The sequence below is a fragment of the Ictalurus furcatus genome, chromosome 28, assembly GCF_023375685.1.
Source record: "Ictalurus furcatus strain D&B chromosome 28, Billie_1.0, whole genome shotgun sequence".
Taxonomy (NCBI): domain Eukaryota; kingdom Metazoa; phylum Chordata; class Actinopteri; order Siluriformes; family Ictaluridae; genus Ictalurus; species Ictalurus furcatus.
Window position 1 is genome coordinate 3,591,200 of NC_071282.1, and position 19,195 is coordinate 3,610,394.

Genomic DNA, 19,195 nt, shown 5'->3' on the forward strand with positions numbered 1-19,195 from the left:
TAACCCAGAGAGCTCACACATTTCTCATCTCAGCGACTTCGTTTGCAAAGCCATCAGTGTAGTATGTGATTGAAATTTTAGATTTTTAATCTCCACACCATTAAGGAACAACCACATACATTTTCGCATGCGACTACGTGAGAAAATTTCGTGTTATGTCCTAAACACATCATGTGAATAATATGTGATCACATTTCAGAAATCAATCTGCAAGTCCTACATGTGAAAAATTAACTGAATTTTATATGAATGACGCTTTTTATGGTTTCTCGGGTATTCCCAACCCAATTTCTTCCTAATTTGGTCTTGGTCACTAGTCAGCTTTACCCATCATTCCACAACTAACCATGTGCTTCCTACGAGACACACGAAGCCAGCAAAAAATATCTTTTTGAACTGCTGCTCATGCTGTGTCACATGGCAGTGTAACAGTAGGGCAGTGGTTAAAATGTTGGCCCTTTCACCAGAAAGTCATGAGTTCAAATCCCGCCACTCTACTCAGATGAAAGCTCCATCTGCCCTCTTCCACATACATGAGCTCACAGATGCCCATGATTGGGTAGTGCCCTTGTGATTGACAGGGTAGAAAGAGTATGCCCGTCCCACCCAGAGAGCTTGGCTAATTTTGCTCTCTAGACTAAGCATCATTGTGATTCAAACTCGCAATCTCTGCTTTTCTGGTGCGCCACTTGGGAGCCTGTTTTCAATGAAGAATAGGAGACATGGACAATGCCGAGGGCACTTAGTAGACAGCAGTTTAAGTGCAGCCATAAACCTAGATATAAATGACGTCGCTATAAATGTGCACTATTGTAGGACAACTCAGCAAAACACTAGTTTTAAAAGTCTTCTTTATAAACCTCTTTCATTCAAATAATTACAAATACATCTCAAACTTGTTTTGACAGAAAAGGCAAGACTTTTATTTAGTTCCAGTTTCAGGTTGACAAGTCAGCATCATAAGATCATATTTTAATGCTTAAGGCCAATGCTAAGAATATGCAAAGCAGCATAACCAGGCCATGCAAACCCAACACGATGAGGCACAAGCACATACAGAACAATTTTATGCACTAAGTATGAATACCATTACGTTGATTTAATTGAACAGTTGCCGCTAGTTTCTCTAGGAGACATGGACAATTCAAAGGGCCTTCAGTTGACATCAACTTCTGTGAACCCAACCAGTAAAAGAGAGAAAAAAACCAGACAGTACATATATTTTATAATGCATAGCCTTAAAAAGTCTGTAAAAAGTCTGTAAGTCAGTGAGAGGAAATAAGAATTTCTCAAGCAAATCTTTAAAGAAGTCACATCGATGTCATTTTTCACGTTTTAACAGTCATTCCATGCGAATACAGGGGTGCACACTTGATCAAGTATCTTGATCTTCTGAAATGTCTTTTGTATTTCCAGAAACAGGGAGCAGATCATTATCTTGGATTATCTGAGACTCTGAGCCTTTTTTTTTTGGTCGTTGCCTACCATAGGAGACTAAATCAGAAATTATGCTCAACTGATTACAAGAAGACAATCTCACTGTTGTCTGTCAGAACGGTGCCCGTTTATGCAGACAAAAGTAATCAGTCTTTGATTTCCAACTGAATTGTTTGAAATGTCTGAGGATATCCAAGACCTGAGGCTTGTTTCATCACAAATTTTCTGATAACACAAAGTTCAGTAGCTGTAGAGCTCGTTATCCAGCCAGCTGTGTTGTCTGTGGTACCTGGTGCTGGAATGGTTCTGGTACGACTCGTAGATCTCATTGGTGACGAAGCCACTCTCCGTGCTGGCCAGCGTGACAAACCCACTCTCAGTGTCTTGGCCTCCCAGATTGTCATACTCGTCGGTCGGTGTGTCTGGGGAGGAGCCCAGGAACGAGGTGTTCTTGGTGTGAGGCCGGGTGTCATTCAGGTCGGTCTCGTGCTGCCTTCGGATCACGTTGTACACATCTGGACTTGGGCTGTCGCATCGCTCTCCTGGGGCCCAGGTTCCATGCTTATCTGCAGGAGTCTCTGTTTGGTTTCTTCTCCTAAAGACAGGGAATGAATGTGATGTCACACCAAACCAACAAGCACCCACAATGTCTGCATACTCTAGTAATAAGAACATTATGTATATATACGATATCACGTTTACTTCATTTAAAATGGCAGGCACTGAAAATGGTATCTTACTGAATGTGTAACAAAATAAACCTCATCAATTTATTTCTCATTCTATTTATATAGCAATAATTATAATGTATATAATAATTATTATTGCCAAAAGTATATGGACACCTGACCATCATACCCAATATGTGCCCATTCCAAAACCATGGGCATTAACATGGAGTTGGTCCCCTTTTACTGTTAAATCAACCTCCATCCTTCTGGTAAGACCTTCCATTAGATTCTGGACCGTGGCTGTTGGGATTTGTGCTCATTTAGCCAGAACAGTATTAATGAGGTCAGTAACTGATGTTGGGTAAGACGGCCTGGTGTGCAGTTGATGTTTCAATTCAACCTAAAGGTGTCCAGGGAAGTCATGGCTCTGTGCAGCGCTCTCGGATTCCACACAAACATCGGCAAACCATGTTGTTATTAACCTCGCTTTGCGCACAGGGGCATTGTTTTGTTTTGGGCCTCTTAGTTCCAGGAAAATCTTAATTCTACAGCATACAAAGGCATTCTAGACAATTGTGTGCTCCCAAATTTGTGGCAACAGTTTGGGGAAGAACCACATGGGTGTGATGGTCAGGTGTCCACCTCCTTTTGGCCATATAGTATAAATTTCCTACAATTCTTACCATCATTAGAATTGCTTATAAAAGTAAGTGCGCCTAACAGAGCCACTGAGTGTATACTTCTGTAACATTACAACAAATATCTTTAAACGTGATCTTTAAATTGTTCTGTAAATGACATACTTTTTTGTAAACAGCTTGAAGCAGAAAACTCCATTTGCTACGATCAGGAGCAGCAGTAGAGGTATTGTAGGGAGAACAATGTAAACGATGTTCATTACATCATCTGGAAAACGTTAAGCAATATATAACATAAGATTCAGCATAATGTCACTCTGGTTATTAACAGTTATTGATATTGTGGGGGTTTTATCAGTTGCATGTATTAATTCATTTGCATTTAGCACAGTTAATCAGAAGTCAAATAAAATTCACTAACGTAATTAGAAATCAGCCACGGAGCCTTTTTATTAGTTGAATTAATGCAGTTATTTTAAAGATAGCTTTTCTGCTAGCTTGTCATTTACAAAGCATACAGTCTTACTGCAAGGAATAAACCACTTGCAGATAATGTTGTGGAAATTCCATGAAACATCCGTTACAGCTGGCAATACGTTGTTACTATAGAAACTATAAGGTATTATAACAGTGCATTAATATAAACTTGTGATTAGCCTTGTAGCCAGATCTGTAGCGAGAGCTACTATTACAGAAAATTACTAAACACCCTCTGACCAATCATAATTGAGAATACAACAGCGCTATGGTATAGAAATGGTTAATAACTGTAGATGGAGCAGCACTGCTCTAAAACCCACCATCAAATCTGAGACTTACTGTATATTCATTACTTTATTGAAACCTTTATTCTACTCTGGTGGTCTACCTGTAGGTTTAGCAACCACAACGCTCATATCATCATCGTGACCCGTCACTGAGGGGTTCTTGGCTGCTTCTGTTGTCGTCGTTGTCGTAAAGACGTCTGAAACTAGAAGAAAATAAATGACTTGGAAATGAGGATCTAAAAGGTCAAAACAATGCAGAAAATATAAAAACGTACACAACTGGCACAGAATGGGGGAAAACTGTCTGTTTCGCCAGATTGGGCTGCCCACTTAGGCTGTTTGTAATCAAATCATGCTTGGAAAAATGCCATTTAAATTCTTTTCATTATAATTAACATACAGTTTCATTTGGCTTATAGTGAATTGGCAAATTAATAGGTGGGAGTGGAGCTCTGTCTCAAATCACTTCGAATCAGTTATCAGTACATTAGAATTTCTTGAAGAGTTCAGCTATATTTATTATGAATATCACATATGATAGTTGGGGCTAGGATATGTGTGTGTGTGTGTGTGTGTGTGTGTGTGTGCGTTTGTTCCATTCCACCCACTCAGCCTGCCGAATACGCTCTTCACGGGGGCGGCATAATGTCATTATGGCGAATTCAGTAAATTGATGTAATGCGGTTGGGAGCCATGACAGAGATATAAATGCCAGGTCTGAATGTAACACGTTCTGGTTTCCTCTGATATGGATTTGCACTTCTCAGACTCACAGCAACACACTTCGAGCACTCCTCTAACAGCGTCTGGTCTTGTATATTCTCTACGTGCATTTATACCACAGCGCTGTTAATGTCTTGACTCCGAATAGTCAGAAGGTGGATTAAAAAAAAATCCTGGGTGTAGCATGTTATCATTATCTAGCATGTTATCATTTCTATAGTACCAACTTACACAGGGACTTGTATGGTGGATGTTTGACATAACCTAAGGATAATAATTTAACAAAGACATGACATTATTATAACATGTAATCATTGATGTAATAAAGTTTTCTATAAGGGCATTTATTTAACATTTATGGAAGGAGTCTCCAGTTTCAGCTTGTAATGGTCACCAATTCTTCAGGTGTGACAAGGTAGGTTTTTTTTTTTTTTTTTTTTTGTCTTTTACCTTATAGTGAGAGAAAAACAGATAGACTGGTGAGGGATAATCTGGTAAGACTGTTTATAGTAGCTATAAAACAGGAAATAACTTGTTTTGCAGGTGTTTCATGTCAGTTTCTTGTTAGTTAATGAATTAAAAATTGTAATAGTTAACAAACTATTGTTGTATAAGAGGAATAAGAGATTTTGGGTCATTCTGTTATTGCAAAAACGAATCAACCTTGGGGCAGTAATAATAATTCCTGCACTGGGTCCCAAGTTGTGAGCTTTATTCTTACAAAACTCACAATTACAGTTAGGCTTTTATGACCATGCCGTTATTCTCTTTAAATAACAGGCTGCATTGTTTCAAAATGGATGTCAAAGGGATGAAATATCCATAGTGTCCATAACGCTAATTCAGGGGCAACACAACCTTCACTTGAAAAACTATTATTTAAGAAAAAAGAAAGCCAACCAGGTCCTTACTAGCGTTCATTAAATGCTAGCAGTCCTGAGGTACTACACTGGGATGATATAACTCCCAAACCAATATTGAAGAATCTCACCTTTGGTATACTTGCAGATGAAATTGTTCTTCGTCTCACAGTTGTCGTCATTCCACTGGAACATGTACCTGTTTCCCTCATCTGAAGACGCTGATGGTTGGTGGTACATCACCACACACACCTCGTAACCACAGGAGGGCTCATCCGTGTGCCAGTTCCTACACATGTACCCAGAACGTCATTGCTGATACTATCATAGCTCATATTGTATGAGCCTTTACTCTTGAATTCCTGGTCATCATCAAAAGTAAAACGGTCTCATAAGGGAACCGAGTGGAATACTCATCTAGTGTTGTGCGATTGTGTGTTTGAACACTGACAAGCAAAATGTAGTCATTTTCTTCAAATGCAGGACTATCATTAGGGGATCTTCATTGTATTAAAAAATAACATACGTTATCGGTCAGTCTTTTACAGAATGTGGCCGGGATTTTATCGGAAGCTCGTGCAGTAATAATCAGCAGCCTGCCATAATCACGCAGTCTGAAACGGTCTTTAAGAAAAGATTACTTTCTTCTGTCCCCTTCTTCTATTTTATTGGAGTTACGCTAGCCAATCACAGGTATCTTTAAGCTAAGGTATGCAGAATAGGGCAATTAGTGCTCTCCTCAAAGCATGCTTATCTACACCACAATGTTGTATGAGCAGCCGCTGAAAAATATATGGTTGCTAAGACTAATGTAGGGAGAAATCTAGGCAAAAAAACGTTTCATTTACCTCATCGAAATCTCTGAAATTCACATTATGAAACAGATTCAGAAAAAGTCAAAGAAAACGATTGTCTCCGTTGATGAACACGCAAGAACACGTGGAATAATTGCCAACATCTCCGTTAAGACACCGGACTTTGAGTGTTAAAGTGCTCCACCTTTATCTACACTGAAAATAAAGAAATAAACCCAAAATAAAATGGTAGGACCTGATGCTAGAGTTCTCGGCAGAATTATGTTTCGTAATACAAGTGTACATGATGGAATACACGATACATAATGGAAATTTCTTGTGTTCTGACCTGAAATTTGATCGACTGCCATCCAGCCAGTAGTACCGAGAATCGCAGTCAATGCTGCTCTCCTCATAGTTTGGCTCTCTGCGTAGACCGATCCAAAAGTCACCATCTGAAGCTTTCAGGTCCTGAATAAAGCCCTCAATGAGACTCTGCTCAGCCGGTGATTCGATGCTGAGCAGGTCTCCTCCGTCACTCCTGCATGCCCGCTGGGCCTCCTCGAAGTTTACCTTACGCCAGCTATCCTCGAAGTAGCCCATTTTGTAGCAGGGCTTGTTGGTGCCCCGCTTGCATACGTGTTGGCCTTTGGGGGAAGACTGAGACAAGTTTAGGCGCATGAAGGTGTAACTAAGGGATTGTTGGCATGTTACCCAAATGCAAGGATTCATATCCTATAGTTTGTTTTTCAGTACCATTATTACAGTAAACATAATTAGCAACAATTTTCAGGATTCAAGTTTCTAGTAAGCTATTAAAAAGTTATGAAAGGTAAGATCAAGTTCAAATGGGTTAGCATTCATTCCTTTTCTTGAAATGTAGTAAAAATCCAACCACGTCATCCTTGCTTATCCATATTTGTAATTTGTATGCATTTCTCGTGTGCCTGTAAAATGCACTCAAAACTAAATGTAAATGACTGTCCTTGAAACTTGTGCAGTTTTACACGAACTGACAAAAACTGTTTTGCATAAAGAATCAGTATTAAGTCTAAAGCACTAGACCTAATGCATTAAACTCCTGAAATTTCCATTTCTCATATAACGGATTACTAGCGTACAATCATGCCCACCAAATTGTTGGACATTTTCATTCAAAAACTACTGTCCTATCCCTATAGTGTCCAAAAATCCCACGCTTGACATTTTTTCTCATTACATAGGGGCCCCTTTGGTACCTCTGACCCATCTCCTAATTAGACCAGCATTCTCCAATGTTTTGACAATAGAAGCTGCGTCCCAACCCACATTCCACCCCACTAAACCGCATGTAAACCTGTCTTTTCAATGTTATGTTTACTTCACTAGTCCAGGTTGCAATGCAGCCCTAGACATCTCATAAAACATCTATAGCACGCACCACACATCGAGTTTACAGGCAGTAAAGGAAAAGGAAATGCTTTAATCATGATCAAAAGAAGCGTAGAAGGGAAACGAGTACAAAGATCACGCGGATATGATAAAAAGCCCATAGGGTACGTGAAGTGAAATAGCGTCTAGTGTAAAGCGTGTTAACCTGTTGCGAAAATGCAGACTCGGTGCATTCAGAAATGTCCACAAATATATAAAAAACAAATAAATCGAGGCTTGTTGTAGGCTACTACTGAGGTTCCTCATTCATTCTGATGCTCTCTCTATTTCTGTTTGGAGCTTCTGCACTTGTGATCCACCGTCAGCTGTTGCGGATGTGTCCCTCAAGACCATCACAGAAACAGTCTCACCCTTGCTTCAATGGATAACCGCTCCTGGATACTGTAGACTTAAAGACTGTCCTGTGCTCATATAGGACTCTTATTCACAATACGCTCATACTGGACATCATCTCAACACACTTTGTACTGTAAGAGGATGGGTTCCCTTTGAGTTTGGTTCCTCTCAAGAGTTCTTCCTCAGGGAGGAAGGGAGGTTTTCCTTCCACTATCACCTCTGGCTCGTTCAATCTCAATCTACGTCCGGATTTCTCTGAAGCTGCTTTGTGCCTTGTCTATGATTAAAATAAAATTGAATTGAATGTAGCTTACAACATAACACCAGCATGATTCATTCAGCCAGTAAAAGGGAGATCTTATTGATATTGCATACTGGGTGGCTGATTAGATCATCACGTGATGCCTTATAGAAATCATCATCGTCTAAACTTCCTATGAACATCAAATCAGGAATTAGGAGAGATTTATTTATTTATTTTTGGGAAAACGCGCACTTACCACCAAGCACTTTGGATGCTGAAGTCGGCACACTGAGCATCAGCGCTGAAAAAGCCAAAACTCTCCTCACATCCATTTCACCGTTTCTTCTACAGATCAAATGCGTATTTTAATCATTAAAAAAACAAAACAAAAAAAACAACAACACACATTTCGACAAAATGGACAATCCGCAGATTGAGCGTGTGTGTGTGTGTGTGTGTGTGTGTATATGAACCTTGTGTTTTCTCCGCACAGTGCACGCAGGAAAAGCAGGGAGGAGCGCGCGCGTGAGGAGTTTCGGTCACGCGAGCGCGTTAATAAGGTTCGGATTAATTAAATTAGCCCGCTGTTGGTGGGCGGAGTCTCTTTTAGCTGTTCTTGCAATCGCAATTTTGTGCCAGAAATAAATAATAATATTAATAATTATTATTATTAATGATAAATATACGATGAATGGCATTGGGACAATGTCCATTGTTAAACGCGCAATTCACTCTTAAAACGTTGGAGTTAAAAATAACCCAATTTGAGTCTTTGAATACCCAGCTCGAGCTCGGGTTAAGATATTTACACAGCATGCAATTTATTTATTTATTATTATTATTATTTTTTAAACACAATTTGTGGGTAAAAATGACAACATTGCTAGAGTCCAGTGCTAGGTGATAATCCGAGATGTTACACACAAAATGTGAGGTCATTTTTTTTTTTTTTTTAAAACTAGCTAGAAGTAACGTTAATACTGATATAGATTAATGTCAACTGGAAATACAGTGATGTTAGAATTTAATATAATCTTTAAAAATTTCTTTTACAACATACTAATTTGGCTTATTTATTACAAGTCGTCTAATTCAGCCATATTTTCCACTCAACTAAGGTTAGCTAGCATACTTTTTTGTCAGTAGGCTAACACTGGCTATCAAGCCAAAGTTCATGTTGAAAAGTTATTGCCTACATAATGTCTATGTAATAAAGAAATATATACACCGATCAGCCGTAACATTAAAACCACCTGTCAAATATTGTATAGGTCCTTCTTGCAGGTCTGACCCGTTGAGGCATGGACTCCACACTCTGGTCTGCAGCTATGAAGTCCGATACGCAACAAGCTGCGATACTCTGTGTGTTCTGACACCTTTCTATCATAGCCAGCATGAAGTTTTTCTGGCAAATTGTGCTGCAGTAGCTTGTCAGTGGGATCGGACCAGACAGGCTAGCCTTTGTGCCCCATGCGCATCAATGAACTTTGGGCACCCATGACCCGGTCGCTGGTTCACCAGTTGTACTTGGACCACTTTTGGTAGGTACTAACCACTGCATAATGGGAACACCCCACAAGACTTGCCATTTTGGAGATGCTCTGACCTAGTCATCTAGCCATCACAATTAGGCAACGTCGATCAGATCCTTACTCTTGCCCATTTTCCCTGCTTCCAACACCTCAACTTTGAGAACTGACTGTTCACTTGCTGCCTAATATACCCTTCAACTTGACAGACGCCACTGTAATGAGATAATCAGTGTTATTCATGTCACCTTTCGTTGTTTTTAATATTATGGATGCTTTGTGTGTAATTATGAATTCTTCAACTAAAAATTTATTTAATGTGAACAAAAACATTTCTTTTCTTGCAGTAACAGCTGATTTATTTTACTTCATAATTTGCTGCTTCTCAAAAGGTGCAGTGCAAATATCCAGAAAATGAATCTTGCCTGTTCCATTTCAGGCCAGCGTCTCAACCCAATATGATGAATTGACTATCAGCCCAATTTGGGCCAAGTCAACTTCCTGACACACCAAGCTAATCCCAGGCACTGAGATGTAAAATGAACCCATCATCGTGGGCTTTACCTGGTACGATAACATTTTGCATTACCACACACCATTCCTCTTATCTATTCCTTTCAGAGAAAAGTCAGATGCACATCACATGTGAAGTGAAGTAGTTTTTAGAAACTTCACAGTGGACTTTTCACATGTAGTGCATGCAGACTTACAGTTACAATCAAAATTATTCAACCCCCATTGCAAAAAAGTTTATTGTAAAAACTTACAGACTTTAAGCTGTTTGCAATGAACAAATCAAACAAAAGCGATTGAAATAGTTCAACACAACGAATGATTCAAGTGGGTTCCACAAATTCAACTGAAAATGCAACTTATAATGATTGATTTGTTCATTGCAAACAGCTGAAAGTCTGTAAATTTTGACAATAAACCTGATTTGCAATGGGGGATAAATCATTTTGTTTGCAACTGTATATGTTTAAATCAATAAAAGAAATGTGTACAAAGTTTGTTTTCCACAATAAGTGTGTACAGACAAGATATACAGGGACAGTTTCATGCAAAGTACTATTCATATTCTTATACTCCAAACAAAATTATAGTATTAGGTTTCAAAAGGCTGGTGGCACCCTTTATACAAGTTCTTGGACTTCCTTTATGTCCTGATCCAGAACCTCAGGAGGAGCCTTGCAAGAAAACCTGCAGGCACAGCATAACAGATCAGAATCAGCAAGTGATGTGAAATAGAAAAAAAAAAATTCCTTTATTTATTTATTTATTTATTATTATTATTTTTTAGCTATCTACGCTTGCTTACAACATGTAGATACACTCTCAGAGATAAAGGTACCAAGCTGAACTTTTCCATGTCACTGGGGTAGTACCATATTTTGTATTTTAGCAGGCATCTGTTAACTGTTCTTTGTTAACTGTTCTGAGTGCATGTTCTTTTAATTAGATTTTAGAGTAATGCTTAAAAAGGTACATGGGTGGTTCTTAAGGTCCAATTATGTTCCTTAAATTATTTTTTAAAGGAACACTATTTTCACATTTACAGGTGAAAATTGCAAACCAAAGGTAGACAAGATGTACCCTTAACGGTACCACTTGAGAAAAAAAAAAGAGGAAAATTACAGAATGGTACCTTTATTTTGTAAGCATCATTGAAATGACAACAAACAGAAGGCAGACATTTTTTGCCTAATCTAACACAGCTGATTCATGGATTAATTGACTAACTCCTGGTCTAATTAGGGAGCACTTAATGTGCTGGGTTACAGCAGGAAACTTTCACCATTTGAAGAACAGAAAACGTTGCATAACCTATGCTTAAAATGTCTTATCTCTTCACAGAAACTATTAGTATTTTGTTAAAAGTGAGGAATTGGGTACATTTTTGTACTTTCTCTGTATCCATCATCATCATTTTCTCATAACTCATTAACCACCAATTTTTAAAAGGTTGACCGGCATACTACACCCGCACATATACACACCCACACAAACTGATTCTGTTTTCCTGTAACAGTAACGTCTGTCTAATACCTCTCTCAAGAATTAAAAGGGAGTATTATTTGTTTGCCCTTTTTTTTTTTTTTTTAATTTGAAGTAATTTATAGCAGCAGCATCAGCAAAACAGCTTCCCCTCCCACAGCAGTAAATCCTCTAGTCAGTGTCGGGTTACTGCGTACTACATCCACACAATCAATGCAGGGCTCTATCATGCACCAGGCCACTTATTGTAAGCAGTTTAAACTTAGATTTTTCACCAGATGAATTCGGTGTTTGATGTTCTCTTGTACCTTTCAGTCAGCTCAGGTCTCCTTGGCTTGTGCAGACGGGATACCATTTCTTTCTGTAGCGAACAAGCAGTTATCAGTTTATAATCATGATGTTACCAAGAAGTTCTAACTGACGTATTTGATCAACATCTTATACAAATGTGAGAAAAGAGGTGCTATGAAGGCAGTGGTATTCGTAGGATAATTTGTAGCCTAGCCAGCATAGCAATCGGACAAGGTATTAAACTGATCGTGGCTATTTAATTTCAATTTTGGTTGTTAACTATATCAGACAATCTGTAATTTGCAGATTACGGAAATAAAGCCGTAGTTACGATTAAGATAACTAATGCCTAAAAATAGCAACAACAAACGTTCTACTATAATTACTTACTTGGATGGAAACAATATAAGAGTCAAACTTAAAAAGTAATACATAAGTAAGAATGATTTTTGATTGGATTATATTATTTATATAATCAGAATCAGACATCCAAGAGGGAGGTTGACAAATTGTAAACGATTTACGAATCATGATTTTGGGGCACAGGGTTGTTTTAATGCACATTTGCCTTAAGCAATAAGCGTACGATAGAACTGGCTATGACTAATCGTGATTGGGAAAACAGCTAAGGCTAAGCACATAATCATCATCCTTTTCCCCTAGAGACATGCAAGTCCATAATGAGTTGCTTTCCAGACCATTCCACTCTTCCTGCTCCTCTGCAGGGGTTGGACAGGCGCTAAAATGCTGAGGCTTTGAGGAAAAAGTGCTGATAAGAGAGACAGAGCACTCTAATGTATAGCAGAGAAATAAAACACTTGGCTGTCTATGGGACTCCTCTTCTGCCCAAATCTGCAAAGGGCCGTAATGATGAATCGCCTATTTGATGATTTGTACCTACATACTGGCAGCTGAACAGAAATGAACCACAATATAGTTCATAATGGAGATTGACATACTGGTGCCTACCTTAATCCGATCTTCTCTATGCTTCTTTAAGAGTGCCATGATCTCATCATGCTTTTTTGCCTTTTGAGAAAAAGACACAATAGATAGGTGTGTGAAAACGCAAGATGTGATGTTAGATAGCTAACCACCTACGTCTCCGCTGGTAGTATCTATGTGCATATGGACACGGCTGAGAACGCAGCAGCCAGCTGGCGAGAGAAACTGCAACTACTAAACAAGTCTCATAACTCTGATTTACCACTCCCGCTTTGTGGCTACACGGCCGGCTGGTAATTAACATCATTTGATTGATTTCCTTCTGAATATGGTCTCGGTAGCCATTTATCAAGCAGCCATCATTTGAGAGCAGGTTAATCATTTACAGTAATGTAATGCAATATGATTATTATCATTAGCTGTAAACATTACTCATGCCGTGTACTGCAAAAGCACTCAAAGTGAAATCAAAAGCGGCTTCTCTCATAAAATATACGCATTTCTGTGGACATTGTTCCGAACAAAATAACTGCGGTTATTCATGTGAAAACTTTTGATTCGGAAGGAAAATGACATCAAAGGGTGTCTATGATGGAAAATGCAGTTTTTGAAAATAAAAACAGCCATTTCTTTCCAGTTGTCAGCTTTGGAAAAAGCTTTTTCTTGGGAAGAAAAGCCAGTTAGTAAATAGGAATTGTATGAAAATGATATGGTCTGATCTGGTGGTCTATACATCCTCCAGCCTTCAGGTCAAATGCTCAGGCCTGTGGAGAAATAAGAGAAATAATTGTGCTGGAAAAAAAAAAAAAAAAAAGATGGCGAGTGAGTAACATACCTATGAGTCACTAGAGAATGATAGCTTAGGAAGTTCATGAGATTCTGTCATTTGCTTGGCTGCATGTATTGACTTTTCAGGTTAAACTAAGAACTTGACTGAAGAAAACCATCACTGATAATGCGATTTTGTTTGAACTTATGGCAGTGCTTAAGGCTGATAAAGGAATCCATCGGGTTGAAATTGAAATTTAGGAACGTGACTGAAACTGACAGCAAATTAGAACACTTTCGCATACCGTATATAGTCTAACTATTATACACTTTTATACCTCAGTGCTGTTGAACTCCTGATTCTGACCCATCAGAAAGTATTCATTTATTTACAACAGCTTGGCTGCAAAGCAAATCACAGGTTTGTGATACTGTGTTTATTCGAATGCATTATCATTTCTATAGTAAGAGCTAATTCGGCAGACGCTAAACAGATGAGAAACGTTCTTATTTAACAAAGAAAAACGTTTCATTGTGAATACAAAGCTTTCTGTAACTTAAGTTTTCTGTGATGGGTTTTGTGGTTTCTCTGTAACAAGTTAAGTTCATGAGAAAATGAAGGAAAGGCTGTAAGTGATAACAGTAACGAACCTATTACTTGGACATTCCATGACATTAAAAGTAACAATAAATGGATACAAATAAAACATGTTGTATATGTTGGAATAAAACACCTCAGGATGCGCTGTTATAGAAAAAACAATCGACTTTGCGGTCGTACCAGGTACTCTGAGTCACATCAGGCTGCATGATACCACCTGTCACTGATTAAATTCCTAGAACAGCACACCCCAATTATATTTTATTCTTTGCTTATAGAACTGTTCTATTGTGAATGCCATAGATAAGCCTTTAGAAAATTCAACCAACGCGGTGGACGTCAGCCGTGCTGGAATTCTCTGAACTTGGGTCATACACATGCTAAATGTCAGAGATAACATGCATAATGATCTTCTATTGGCCCAATTGAATTCCAAATTAGGAATCTCTGGGCTAGTAAGAGCTCTCATCCAAGCAACTTTCTTTTTAAAATCTGCATTTTAAAACCAGTCTCATGCCTCACACTGAATGATGTGCACCTCTCTACTTAAGCAGAATCCACTGCAAGGAAAAAAAGAATCGATGCTCCCTGAATCCTCCTAGGCTCTTTCAGATGAATTGAACTGCGACTAGCCTGCACACCGCAAACCACGGGCCCGCTAATCCGATTAGCAGCCCCGCTCAGTGGGCTGCGGCAAGCACCAGAGGCTCCGCAGATGCATCCATCATGACAGAAGTACAAAGAGCTGGTTAAAGGTGGCAGCTTCTGGGAGCACATTACTCCGATTGGCTCGCTGGTGCGCTGCAGTGGAGAACACCAGCTCTAAATCAAAAGTACTACAGGCTACTTATCACATTAAAAAACCGGCAATTACTCACGAGAGTTTTATGAGTATGTAATATGAAGCATACAACACATCAGGGACCATAAACCATTTAATGCTTCACAGGAATTCCGCTAGGTATTTAAACACCATCCCATCCGAGCTCTTAATTTTGTGGGCTGCAGGTTTATTGATTTTGTAGATGGTCCATAGTGCACATGATATTAAAACGGTAGGTGTAGCCAATTGCTGATATTGCTTAATTTGTAGCTTGTGCCAGTCTCTTGTCTCCAAATCTCATATTCCTTTCAGGGATTTGTAACTCTTGACTATTTCATTACAACCGCCACGATCAAGGACCAATCTAGCTTGCAGTGGTGTGTGATCGCAGCATATGCCTGATTCACTTTATGTCTTAAGTGCACCGTTATGCAAGTGGGAGCTTCATTTCCTTAATGCAGTGTGCCTAGCCTTTTTTTTGCTTTAAGACAGCAGATTCTGGCTGCCAGATCCTCACACTGCGAAAACTCATCCGATCTCGATTCATTGCTCATTACTGTATCTGCTCAATGCAGGCTGGCTCCAGCACAGTAAGAGAGAACGAAAGAAATTACATCAATATATAATATCTACTGTATAACTAGCAGTTAAAGATATGAAATTCAATATTTAATCTTACCATCAGAGATATTTTGATCAACCTTTCATTGTGCACTTTTTTAAATCAGAATTTGCACCGTCGAGAATTTGCAGAGTTGTCCTTTTGTAATTGTTGCGGCCAAAAATGCTTGAGTTTACTACGGCTTTTCTTTCAGAATTTGCGACTTGCAGAGTTTTTGTGCATTTTTTGCTGAAAACTACTTGAATTGGTGAAATTGCAATTGCATTAAATAGTTTCGCCGTGATGTTTGTTAGTAAACGAGACCTTTTAGCTGTACTCATCTTCGATGCCCGTGAATTGAAGAGGGCTTTGGCTGAATGCGCATTCTGATGATGTCATATGACGCCCAAATCTGCCGTAACTTCGAAAAAATCGCATGCGCCTCGGAATATCACTGAGTTTACTTGACTTTGTGTTCATTTCTGTGATCGCAAATTCGTGAGATCCTGCAGGGACTGTTAAGAAGAATATATAACACACTACAGCAGTAAGGTAAATGGCAGACCAGCAGATGGTACAAAAAACCCTGTAAGTAATCCCATTAGCCCAACTTCCCCCACAAGACAGCACTATATCCCGTTTACTCAAGGCTACATTCAGAGCTAGTGAAGTTTCGTCAAAATATTTACACCGGGAAAGTTACTCCGCTTCAGAGACAGGTTACACACCTGCTTCAACAAACTGTCTGAGCTCCCTTCGGAGAATTATGCAAAGCACCAGCACCTAAAAGGTTTCGAGATTTTTCTCGAGTCCGAGAACAAGGTTTTCCAACTTGCTTTAAACACAAGCGTTAGGTTTGGAATAGGAAATGCAGCACATCACACCCAGACCGGGAAAAGAGCAGCGTCAGAGAACCCAGAGCACTTGAGTGTGGAATCGAACTGCCCTGAGCGGATGATCTTCACAATCTATCAATACTTAGGCAGCAAGGGCTGTGTGAAACATTTACTCTTATATTTCCCCTTACAGTCTTAATTGTGTGCAAGCCATCATGACGAGGAATTCATCAAGGTATAATGAGTTTACCGTTTCCTCACCATTTCCAGATACCTCTGCTTCTCATCCTGCATCTGTAGCTGGTAAGCCTTCTGTAGGATCTCGTCATTTTCTGCTGTAAGATCATATTGTCAGTTTGGGGGAATTCGAAGTGAAATTATTAACGTGAATTAAAGAGTACTTACTAGACCACGGTGGCTCTGTGGGAACAGTATTACTGGCTATGAGGAAAGATGAAACAAAATGATTACGACTATTTTCTTTATACAGTATACAGCCTAAGTCCAGAATATTTGCTCATGGTCAGGAATTTATGGTCTATCTATATGTTTAGACATTTTAATTCGGATCAAATGTTAATTTATTGAACAATGACACATTGGAAAACATTATTGCTATCTATAGTAACAGTTTACACAGGCATTGTACGGTGGAGTCTCCGTACAAACGGATTTTAAAATGTGTTTAATTGTTGATCTGCTGAACTGTTTTTTTTTGTTTTGTTTTGTTTTGTTTTGTTTTGTGAGGAAACGTTCATTTATCATGTATGGAAGGAGTCTCCAGTATCAGCACTTTGTAACAGTCAGAGGTAGCTCTGCAGAGGTTGATGTTCCTACATCAACAAATCTTCAGTGTAGAGGGATTTGTGGTTTCTCTGTGAACATGACAAGCTGCATTTTTTTTTGGTCTTATTATAAGGTAAGGAATAACAGGAATTAACTTTAACATAACTACAAATGGAGAAAAAATATGAGCAGTCATTCATTTAAAAAAAAACAAACACAACAACAATTGTGATTTTGTTGGCAGATTGCTGTGGTGTAAGAGAAATAAAACACTTAGGGAGGTGCTGTTATAGGAAAACAATTAGCCTCAGGGTGGTCACGCCATTACACCACCCTGTCATTGATTATTTTTTCTCACACACCTACACCCACACCCCCACACACACATCCACACCCACCCACACCTACACCCCCCCACACACACCCACTCACACCTACACCCACACACCCAGATTGCAGTCTAATGTCACTCACACACGTGCGCACACACACACACACACACACACACACACACACACACCTCTGTCTCTCTCTCCCTAACATACACACCTCTATCTCTGTCTCTTACACACACACACACACCTCTCTGTCTCTCTCTCTCTCTCTTACACACACACCTCTCTGTCTCTCTCTCTCTCTTTCTTACACACACACCTCTCTCTTTCTTACACACACACCTCTCTCTCTCTCTCTCTCTCTTACACACACACCTCTCTGTCTCTGTCTTTCTCTCTCTCTCTCTTACACACACACCTCTCTGTCTCTGTCTTTCTCTCTCTGTCTTTCGCTCTCTCTCTCTTACACACACACCACTCTGTCTCTGTCTTTCTCTCTCTGTCTTTCTCTCTCTCTCTTACACACACACCACTCTGTCTCTTTCTCTCTCTCACACACACACCTCTCTGTCTCTCTCTCTCTTACACACACACACCTCTCTGTCTCTCTCTCTCTTTCGCTCTCTCTCTTACACACACACACACACACCTCTGTCTCTGTTTCTCTCTCTGTCTTTTGCTCTATCTCTTACACACACACACACACACACACACACCTCTGTCTCTCTCTCTTACACACACACACACACCTCTCTGTCTCTCTCTCTGTCTTTCGCGCTCTCTCTTACAGACACAAACACACACACCTCTCTGTCTCTGTCTCTGTTTCTCTCTCTCTCTCTCTCTCTCTCTCTCTCTCTCTTACACACACGCAGACACACGCAGACACACACTTACTCTGCGGGGCCTTGGCTACCTTCAGACGCTGTGTGATGTCCAGAGCCACTAAGCTGGACTCGATGGGAGGCTGTAAACACAGGGAGCTCCAGAAAACTTTAGCGTAAGCCACATCCTCTTGCGACGAGCCTTCAAACACCGTGTAACACACACCGCCATCTGAAAGTGTTTCCACGGCGTCTACTTTATCTGACACTTCGCTCATAATAACCCTTCTATACTGTAGCCAAGGACTGAATGTGTTTACCGGAAGTGAAAGCAGTGGCGCGTGTCGCAGCTGTCATGGAGAAAGACGCGTTCAGGCGCGCGACATCATTTCCTGTTTAATTGATAAAGGACCATCCTAAAGGTTAATGTTCGGTTGTTATGAAATTACAAAGCGTCCATATGCACGGAAAATGTTCCTAAATCCTCCACACTCGTGATGAATGATCCGCAACTGAAAAAGCACACGGACCCCCAGCTAACCATTACTGTTTCCAGAACGTTCCCGGAACGTTTGTTTTTGGTTTCTGACGTTCTGAGATCAGATATTTTATTATGGCACATTATGGTACAAAGAACGTGCCCTTAATGTTCCCGTAACTTAAAAAAATGTACCTCTTGGAAAACTGCCTGTAATATGCTAAGGTTTGGTGAAAGATCCTGTAACGTTCCCATAACGTTTAAATAATTTGAATAAGCCTGGAATCTTGTGGTAACCCGCTATGTTTTCAGAGAACATGTCATTAACCTTCTAGGAACCTTAAAATAATTTGAACCTCTTGAGAACTGTGCAGTAACCCACGTTGGGTTGGAGAATGTTCCCCTAATGTTAAGAGAATGTTCTCCGAACCGTGACTAAACCTGTTACTATACTGATGCGAACCTAGTTGATTGTTATAAGG

The 19,195-nt window shown here is 39.6% G+C and overlaps 2 protein-coding genes across 8 annotated transcripts; both read right to left on the minus strand.

Annotated features, from left to right (window-relative positions):
• Nucleotides 1-902: 902 nt before the first annotated feature.
• layna (layilin a) lies at nt 903-7,606 on the minus strand. Of its 2 annotated transcripts, XM_053618438.1 has the most exons (7): nt 7,467-7,606; nt 6,240-6,537; nt 5,228-5,385; nt 4,468-4,500; nt 3,615-3,716; nt 2,912-3,014; nt 903-2,032 (listed from the first exon to the last, which is right to left on the minus strand). In XM_053618438.1, the coding sequence occupies exons 1-7, from the start codon at nt 7,492-7,494 to the stop codon at nt 1,678-1,680; spliced, it is 1,077 nt and encodes a 358-aa protein (XP_053474413.1). In that variant the 5' UTR covers nt 7,495-7,606; the 3' UTR covers nt 903-1,677. The 2 variants fall into 2 exon arrangements, with proteins under 2 accessions (XP_053474413.1, XP_053474414.1); XM_053618439.1 differs by lacking the exon at nt 4,468-4,500.
• hoatz (HOATZ cilia and flagella associated protein) lies at nt 7,333-18,759 on the minus strand. 6 transcript variants are annotated; one of them, XM_053618441.1, is made up of 7 exons: nt 18,309-18,759; nt 16,696-16,731; nt 16,552-16,622; nt 12,686-12,745; nt 11,734-11,786; nt 8,158-8,246; nt 7,333-7,934 (listed from the first exon to the last, which is right to left on the minus strand). In XM_053618441.1, exons 1-7 carry the CDS (start codon nt 18,511-18,513, stop codon nt 7,897-7,899), a joined length of 552 nt encoding a protein of 183 aa, XP_053474416.1. In that variant the 5' UTR covers nt 18,514-18,759; the 3' UTR covers nt 7,333-7,896. The 6 variants fall into 6 exon arrangements, with proteins under 6 accessions (XP_053474416.1, XP_053474415.1, XP_053474420.1 ...); XM_053618440.1 differs by having other exon boundaries at nt 16,552-16,625; nt 18,309-18,751; XM_053618444.1 differs by lacking the exon at nt 7,333-7,934 and adding an exon at nt 10,561-10,630 and having other exon boundaries at nt 8,184-8,246; nt 16,552-16,625; nt 18,309-18,742.
• Between the last annotated feature and the right edge of the window lie 436 nt (nt 18,760-19,195).

Coding starts and splice junctions, on each gene's coding strand:
- layna (XM_053618438.1), bottom strand. CDS start 7,494: ATGCACCGAGTCTGCATTTTCGCAACAG. Junction 6,538..7,466: donor AGTCTGCATTTTCGCAACAG/GTTAACACGCTT, acceptor CTTCCCCCAAAG/GCCAACACGTATGCAAGCGG. Junction 3,015..3,614: donor TGTGGTTGCTAAACCTACAG/GTAGACCACCAG, acceptor AACGTTTTCCAG/ATGATGTAATGAACATCGTT.
- hoatz (XM_053618440.1), bottom strand. CDS start 18,513: ATGAGCGAAGTGTCAGATAAAGTAGACGCCGTGGAAACACTTTCAGAT. Junction 11,787..12,685: donor ATAGAGAAGATCGGATTAAG/GTAGGCACCAGT, acceptor TGTTCGCTACAG/AAAGAAATGGTATCCCGTCT. Junction 8,247..11,733: donor AGACCTGAGCTGACTGAAAG/GTACAAGAGAAC, acceptor TTTGATCTGTAG/AAGAAACGGTGAAATGGATG.